The sequence below is a fragment of the Mustela nigripes genome, chromosome 1 (assembly GCF_022355385.1).
Source record: "Mustela nigripes isolate SB6536 chromosome 1, MUSNIG.SB6536, whole genome shotgun sequence".
Lineage (NCBI taxonomy): Eukaryota > Metazoa > Chordata > Mammalia > Carnivora > Mustelidae > Mustela > Mustela nigripes.
The window spans coordinates 108,261,787-108,270,001 of NC_081557.1; the positions used below are offsets into that span (position 1 = coordinate 108,261,787).

Sequence of the window (8,215 nt, forward strand, 5' to 3'; positions counted from 1 at the left end):
ATGTATCCCCAGCGCCTAATGGAAGGAAGGTCAGGCACGTACCAGGGGCCCACAATATTTGTTGAACGAATGCTGCTGAATGTCACAGTTGGAAGGGACCGTGGCAATAACCCAACCAGCCCAACTCTCCTTCCTACCTTGATTTCCCAACTGAGGGAGCAGACTGAGACAAGACATGGCCACAGTGCCTCAGTGACTGAGGCCTAGGAACCCCCCACCTCCTGCCTATCCACCTCTCTCAGCACTGCTCCCCCACCACTCCCATACACACACTCGCATTTATGGGAAAGCTCCAGTTCCCAGTGCTGGGCAATGATGGATTTCTTCTTCCTAGTTTTGGAAAGATGACCGGTTGGAAAAGAACACATCCAACCAGTAATCCCTGGATGATTTTTTTTTTTTTTTAATTTGGAAGAGAAGGGGTTCCGTACCCAGCAGGGGTTCCATACCCAGTGGGGGTGCTGTACCCAGACCGTTGCTGGTGGGCACACACACCTGCGGCGTGAAGCCTGATGTCTGGCAGGCAGTTATCTCTACGTGGGTTTGTCCTTTAGCTCACTGCTTCCGGCTCCGGGGGCCTGGTAATTGGGCGAGTCCTGGTAATTTTGGGTCATGAATTGGGTGCTTGCTTCAGGTTCGCTCAGGTGGAAGCGGTTCAGGAATTTGTCCATTTTCCAAGAGCCTAGAAGGACAGACAGACCAGAGGAAGGCAGTGAGGGAGAACCATGGACTGGGAGCTGGTGGGACTCGACAGGGAGGCCGGCTCTGGGGAAGTGGAGACAGCAAGTGAGGACCTTGACCCTTGGGCTGAGGGCGTCAGGGTGCCTGGAGGTGCCTTCTGGGTCCCCGCTGGAAGCTAGCAGAGTGTCTGGGAAGAGGCTGCCTCTGCAGGGAACAACGGGCATCAAGGCTGGACTGGGTCAAGGCCTTCCTTTGGTCTCCTTCCCCAGAGCCCCTTATTGGGTCTAACTCTGCCGGCTCACTCACATGCAGAAACGAAGTGCCCCCACTTCCTCCACCCACCCCTCTTTTCCCACAGGCTCTCCTGATCCCAGAACTGAAGTCTTACTGTTTCTTTCCTTCACACCTGGTCACCCTGGCTGCTGGGGCTGAGGCCGAGGCTGGCCCAAGTGACCTTGGCCTTCCTGCAGGCTCCTCCCTAGAACCCCAGCTGGGGCATCGGCTGAGGAGCGGAGCCTACCACTGGGCTTCTCCCTACTCCTGAGCACCTGGGTCCTATGGGAGCAGAGTATTCGGGAGAAGTCCCCGTTGTGCCCAGGTACTCCTCAAGGGGAGAAAGCACAGGGGTGTTGGGGGAGGTGCCTCTTCTGGGGCAAGTGTGGACAGGCCCAGCAGCAGGGCAAGGAGGGCACAGCCCCGGGCACTGGGGAGAAGCCGAGGGAAGTGGTCACAAGCATATTCCCACGCTCTGGTTTCCCAAACCCTGGGCCTCAGGCACCCTCTGCGCATGACGGCCGGCTACAATCCAGGATGCCCGGCTTAGCTTGAATTTGAGATAAAACAACAAATAATTTGTAAGTCTGTCGCCCGTATTGCATGAAGCATACTTAAAAATTTATCCCTTGTTTATCTGAAATTCAGATTTAACGAGGCATCTTGTATTATTTTTTCTTTTTGGCTACGTCTACCAACATCCCCCCCAGGGAGGGGGGAAGGTGGTGCTCAGGGCCTCTGTCTGCAACCGTGAGCCTTTTCAACAAAGAAGACAGCAGGTCCCTTGAAGGGCTGTTACTCCACTTATCATCCTTCCCCCTCCCAGGAGCTGTTAGCTCTTCAAAGATGTTTTCAAGGAAAACAAAAATGTTTTAATCTAAAGGAACAAGACAATAATAATGCTAATGCAGGTAATAATAATAGTAATAACACATCTATATAGTGCTTCCTATGTGCCAGCAACTCCATGCATATTCATACACTTAATCCTCACCAGGGCAGACTATTTTTATCCCCAGTGCACAGATGGGAGGAGGGGGCACAAGACGGGGTTCCGGTGAGGAAAGGGCCCCTTCAGATTCCCGCAGGTCCGGTCTGGTCGCTGGCTGCACGCTCTAATTAGGGAGAGAGGCGCTGGGCCCTGGGAGAGCCTCTCCTTGGGGGAGAATGCTGCTGGGGACAGGTGGGTGGCTGCATGCGGTGGGGTCTTCCCCTGGGAAGCACTGGCCTGTTGTGGTCTTCATGCCCAGAAAGCCTGGCCGGCTGGTGAAGAGCTGTGGTATGATCCTGGGAAAGTGTGTTCACGTGTGTATGCTTCTACATGTGTGCGGGTACAAGCCAGGGAAAGGGCTCATGGGTGAACCGGTGTGTGACAGGCATGGGGACGAGGGGGCCTTCCCCACCGAGTAGGGCAGGAAGAAACCTTGGTGGCCAGGAGGGAATTGAAACTCTCATCACGAGATCAGGGCAAGTTGGTGGAAAGAAATCCCCTGTACCCTGAGGGAGAGCTTGCCTCCCTCCTGCAGACTTTGCCCTCCCCTAGCTCAGAGGGCTTCTCCCAGTGGGACTTGGAGTGCCCTTGGAGCCTCCAGCTCCCCCGGTCACATTTCCGACAACAACACTGTGGTTCTCGGGCAGCCCTTTGTCCCTCAGGAGAGTGGGTACCGGGCCGCTGGCTGCTAGCCTCCCGCTGCCTCCTCCCCTGGCTTGGCCGTGACTCTTCACACCCCCTGTTTCCTGCCACAAAGGGCAAGAGGAACTGACCCTGTGCAAGTTCTAGAAGGAAGAGGGGTGAGTCAGACCCTCAGGGGTGCGTGTGTGGGGAGAGATGGGGAGCTGGGAGGCTGTGGCTTCGTGGTCACCCTGGGGAGGAAAGTCCCATCCTGCATGGCACTGCTCTGTCCTGGCCTGGAGCTGCAGAGAGACAGCCGCCACATGGGAAGAGGCTGCTGTCTGTGCTCCAGCCACTCCCACTGTCCCCGTGGGCCCAACCAGGACAGGCTCTTCCTTGGCCCAGGCCAAGGGTAGTGAGAACTGGAGGGAGAAAGGAGGAGGGCGTCTGCGGCCTGTTTCCTGAGCCACCCAGTGGCTGGAACAGGGAGGCTGGCTCTCCTCTGGGTGGCCACCGGATAGGATGGGCTGCTTGTTCCCTGCACAACCCTAGGGGGCACCGTTCCCATCCCGCAAACCCTTACGCTGTGGCCGCGCCAAGAGGCCAGTCTCTCACCTACTGGCTGGTGCCGATGGGGAAGATGTTGGCGACAAAGGATTTAGATGGGAGAGATGTTCCAGAAACGGGCCAAGGGGAGAGCTGGGTAAGCTAACCTGAAGTCATCAAGGGGTTCTGAGCTCCTACTGTGGATGCCTGGTTTCTCCTAGACAGTGACTTCAACAACTGGAAGAGGGTCTCCAAGATTTCAGTTACTCATCCTCCCAGCTTGAGTCCTAGGGGCTGCCATGGCTAGGATGTTCAGGACACCCTGGGGCAGGTCTTGCCAGTCACTCTCTGCCCTCCAGCTCCTCCAGTCTGTGGGGCTGGCTTAGCATCATTTGGAAGTGGTTCATAGCATGGGACTGGACAGCCCTGTTGGGTCTATCAGGGTTCAACAGGCACCCCAGGACTGAGAAATAATCCCCCTCAGAGGACTCGTGAGGATGGGGTGGACAGCTCCTGGGCTAGAATGGGCAAGCTCTGGGCTGAGGGCAATCTGACAGCCCCGCTGACAGCCGCTTCCTCGAGTCTACGGGGCTGGGGTGGGGGTGGGGTTTGCATGCCCTGCGGCCTTACTCCTACCCTCAGTGGGTTTATAATATAAGATAATGAACATTGGGCTAGTAAGAGTTCCCACCTGACTTGCCATTTAGTCCTCAGTGGGCGGTCAAGTGTTTCCCTCTTGGAAGTGGGGGCCGAGAGGGAGGCCTCCATTCAGGTGAGCTGGAGGACAAGGGGGGTGAGGTCCTCATCCCTGTCTCCCTGTCCCCCCCCACCCCCAGAGGCACTGTGGCTTCTTGTCAGGGGACCGTGGCCCTGAAGAAAAAAACAAAAATTGAACGCCAGCCTCATAACCGCCCCATCGAGCGCCCGGCTCAGGTCTGTAATTTGTCTGACTCTTTGCAGGGCCGTCTGCAGTGATAGAAGCACTCGTGCCTTTCCACTGAGATTAATGATGTCCTGGCGGTGGTAGGCGGGAGGCCTGGGCCTCTTATTTTTTGTGCCATTAAATGACATCCAGAGACTTCCACTCAAGAGCTGAAAAGCCCTCGTTCCATCACATCCAATTACTCCTGGAGAATATTTGCTGAGTGGCTGATCCTGCTGGCTTGAGAGGCTTGGGGCAGAGGGGACCACTCTGACTTTGGGAGCGGGAGGGTGGGGATGCTGGGAGTGAGGGTGGTGGTTTCGAGGTGTGCAGGGGTTACCCGGCTCCTCTGGAGCCCTCCCCAGGACTGGAGAGTGGAAGAACAATTCCTAATTACCCAGTGAACAGATGGCCCAGGATGCCTCCATTCTCTCCTGGGGGCCGGGATGCAGGTGGGGGCGGGGGAGGGCACAAGAGAGGAGGATCGGTGCTGTGGACGTGAACTTCCTGGCATCAGTTCCAGTATCTCCTGGTGGTGGCAGGCTGGCATTCTGGGTGAAATCTGGGGGATGATCTGGTCACTACAGCTTTGGACAGTTGATGCTTGGCTTGACTGGGAGCTTCCAGGTGGTTCTTAGCCAGGGTGCCTGTCTACGAGTTGCCCAGGATGGCCCCATCTGGTCTGCTGCCAGGCCCCCAGTCCTTCCCGCTCTGCCAGGTGGGTGGGGCCCTTCGGAGGCAGAAGAGGGCTGCCTCACACAAGCCCACACAGTGACTCAGGGGCTGGGCCCAGGGGCCGTTCTGGGGCTCGGCCAGGTGAACCGCCTTGGGAGGTCATGGCAGGGGGTAGGGGCTGTTTTGTAGTGGGCTGTGTTTGTGTGTGTCTGTGTGTGTGTTTGGGGCTGGTCTACAGGCGGGGGCCCCCTTCCTTCCATCTTTGCCTCCACTGTGTATTTTTCCCTCACTGCCACCAGGCCCAGCAGGATTTTCTCCCAGCCTCTGTCCCTCCACATCAGTGTCCCCTCCTTTTGATACTGCCGGGAGTTCTGCTGCCTGTCTGACCTTGGCCTGTGCTTTCAAACCTATCCCCTCGACCCCCATTGTCCAATCACCCATGATGCCCCCCAGGCCTCTAGAGGCCACAAGCAAGCCTTTAAATGCCTTGTGTGCAGAGTCTTAGCTTGTCTTTTCTCTCTGACCCTGTGGCGGGAGGGCAAGGGGGATGGCTTACCCAGGAGCTGCTCAATTCAGGTGTCTGTGGTGCTGGGGGGAGTGGGTTATGGCCGCCTGGTACAGAACCCAAGTACCCTTCTCAGCCCCTCCCATCCCATTTTGCAAGGATCGGTCTCTCTGCACACCTCAGGCTGCCCCAGCAAGGCCGGGGTGGAGGCTGGTGTGGCCCGTTAGCTCCCCTGGCGCTGTGGCACCATCCTGGGCTCACCACCTCTGAGAGGCTTCTGGAACCAGCTGCAGCACGTCCTCTTGTGGGGCAAAGAGGGGATTTCCCCAGATCACTCTCGAGAGGAGTTTGGGGCCGTGAGGCCGGCTCGTGACACCCTTGGGCCAGGGGGCTGAGGTGTGGTGTGATGCAGACCACAGCTCCCCGGAGTTCTAGGCTCTACATAGGGCTGGGCTATAGCCTTCTCTAGGGAGGCCTGGGGGGTCTGTCCCGGGTGGCTGCTGCTGTGAGCCAAGGACACCCAGGGCTTCAGGATGGACTTGCTCCTTCTCTGTCCCCACACCAGGGCCCAGAAGTCAGATGGTCTGGGTGAGGGGAGAGGGAATGTAGGTAAGTGGGCACCAGGAGCACAGAGCCTTGTTCCAGAAGTCAGAAGAAAGGTAATTTGCTCTTAACTGCGGAACCTGGGTCGGCCAAGACATCATTGCTCCAGGCTTCAGTCTCCTTACTCCCCCAGTGGGAGCAATGGCCATGGTCCTGCCCACTCCACAGCGCCCAGCAGCTGGGTGAGGCCAGGGAGGGGCAGGGCAGGCTGGCGGAGAGGCTGGGCACAAGTGGTCCTGCCCACCCGCTCGACATTGGGACAGGGAGGATGTGGGTGCCAAAATTGTCATTTGTGGGCACGGCGCTCACAGAGGTGGCTGTCTTTTCAGGTGTTAAAGGAAGTTGATGATGAGCTGAATATGGGGGCGTGAGAATGTGCAGCTGTGTGTGTGTGTGTGTGTGTGTGGCTTGTGAATGTGCGTATGTGGGTGTGTCCCATACACAAACATCCTCACTGACTGAAAGCTCACAGTGGGCTGAGCACTGGGATGGGGGTAAAGAGGAAATCCACAGCAGAGGTGAGCTTCTCCCTCAAGGAATGGAGTCTCACGGTGGAAGTGGGACCCGTGCAAGTGAAAAATGACTGATTAATACAAAAAGATGAAAGTGGGTGACTAAGGAGGCACAGCAAAGTGTCACTGAGCCCGTCAAAAGGGACAGGGGCGGGGTCAAGTGTGGGAAAGCTCCCCCCTCCCCCCTGGGGCTGTCAGCAGGACTGATGCTCTGCAGGTGGCCAGAGCCCTCAGTTTGGGGAAGGGGAGAAAGGGTCTGCCTAGGTCAGCAGGCAGAGGCACACCAGTTGCGTGGGGAGTGTGGGAGGTGGTGCCATGAACAAGGTCAGTGGGAGTTCGTAGGTGTCCAGAAGGGCCCACAGGATGAGGTGGGAGCCAGCCCTGTGTGTGTGTGGGCCCTCTTCAGACACGTCCCTTTGGCTCCTCTGTTTGGTTCCTCTACAGTGTAGAAGTCTAGATGCCGAATCCAAGAAGACGCAGGGACAAGCCATCACCAATTATAGATAAGCCCAGAGGCCAGATTCTGGGCCTTGGGCATAGAAGGTGGGGGGTGCTGGGAGGGTATTAAAGCTGGGGGCCTGGAGGGGCATGTCCAATGTGTGGCAGGCCCACATTGGGAAGGTGAGGTGTAGCCTTGGGGACAAATGTCAGTGAAACTGGGCCAGCTCTGATCAGAGGACACCCATTCCGGCTCTTTCAGCCTCAGTATAAAGGCAGGAGGAGTGGGGAAGGGAGGATTTCATAAACGAGAAGCAAGGGGGCTCCAAAGCCTCTTCTAGGGCCCTCCCTGTGGTCCTGGCAGCCTGGTGTCTGACAGAAGGCCTCCACCCAGACGTGTGTGGAGCTGGCTGGGCTGGTCAAGTCTGATCACTTGCTCCCTGCACTCGTCTCACAGGACTCGAAGTTGGGGGCCGCTCGGTAAGCTGGGAGCAAACCAGTTAAGGGTCATTCCGTGGTAGACCAACTAGTCCATCCCCTTATCTTGATGATGTAGAAATCAAGGCCCAGAGATATGAGGTGGTTGGTCCAAGTTCACACAATGGATAGGTCAAAATCTCCCATCTGCCGACCCTGCCCGTGTTGTCTTGAGGTCAGAGAATAAAGGGAGGCCCTGGAGAGGCTTTCAGTCCCTGGTACGGAGCAATGTTCCCCAGCCCCCAAGGTCATAAAAGTTCTACTAGAATAATGTCACCCTTGCTTCTCATCTTAAATTGTCATTCAGATCTAAGTCCTAGGGAGGCAAGGACCCAACAGGAAGGGCTCCCGTCAACTATCCTTCATGGATGCCTCTCTACCTGGCTCTCGCATGGTGACTTCCCCTCCAGTTTCTGGAGTCCGTTCCTGCCTGCGCATTCAGGAAACACAGGGGGCTGGTTAGACCACGCTTACCTAGGACACCCCTGCTTCTCCAAGGATACCTTCCCATGGAACGAAAACTAGACAACCGTAAGGCCCCGGGCCCGTATTCCTTGGCTCCAGGTCCTGGCCTCCCAAGGGCTTGGCCAGCTTAGGGCTCCATGGGTCCCCAAGCACAGTGTGGGCGCTTCAGAGAGCACCAGGGGTTCTAATGATGGGCAAGGGCAGCTCCTGCTTTTGCCATGGCCCTCCGGCTTCATTCGGGCACATATCTCCAGGCCCCCGGTGGCCTGCTGTGCTCTGGCTCCTCTCGGTCCTGCCCACCGCTCCAGCTTAGCCATCACTCAAGAATGGCTTTTGTGTTGCCTCTCCCACGGGCAGCGTCTAACGGTACTTCATTGTACCCGCCAAGGTTGTGCCTCTGCTGGGCTTTCATGAACCTTCCATGACCTTTCCTCCTCTCTCCTTTCTTGGCCTCACAGCTCCTCACAAGAGGTGCTCCTTCTCACTTTTTTTCTTTTTTTTTTTTT

General features: G+C 57.0%; 1 protein-coding gene and 1 long non-coding RNA gene across 5 annotated transcripts in view; one reads left to right on the plus strand and one right to left on the minus strand.

Annotated features, from left to right (window-relative positions):
* Window positions 1-386: 386 nt before the first annotated feature.
* Window positions 387-8,215, minus strand: part of PEBP4 (phosphatidylethanolamine binding protein 4) — a 236,366-nt gene continuing 228,537 nt past the window's right edge. For all 3 annotated transcript variants that reach the window (XM_059371677.1, XM_059371685.1, XM_059371692.1), the window contains one exon: window positions 387-682. In XM_059371677.1, coding sequence (XP_059227660.1) covers window positions 534-682 — 149 coding nt within the window. In that variant the 3' untranslated portion in view covers window positions 387-533. The remainder of the gene's footprint in view (window positions 683-8,215) is intronic.
* LOC131999119 (uncharacterized) overlaps window positions 2,441-8,215 on the plus strand; it is a 23,455-nt gene continuing 17,680 nt past the window's right edge. The window contains exon 1 of one of the 2 annotated variants that reach the window (XR_009399025.1): window positions 2,441-2,745. This is a non-coding gene — a long non-coding RNA (uncharacterized LOC131999119). Of the gene's footprint in view, window positions 2,746-2,867; window positions 3,270-8,215 lie in introns of those variants that run through there. The other variant, XR_009399027.1, reaches the window with a different exon arrangement.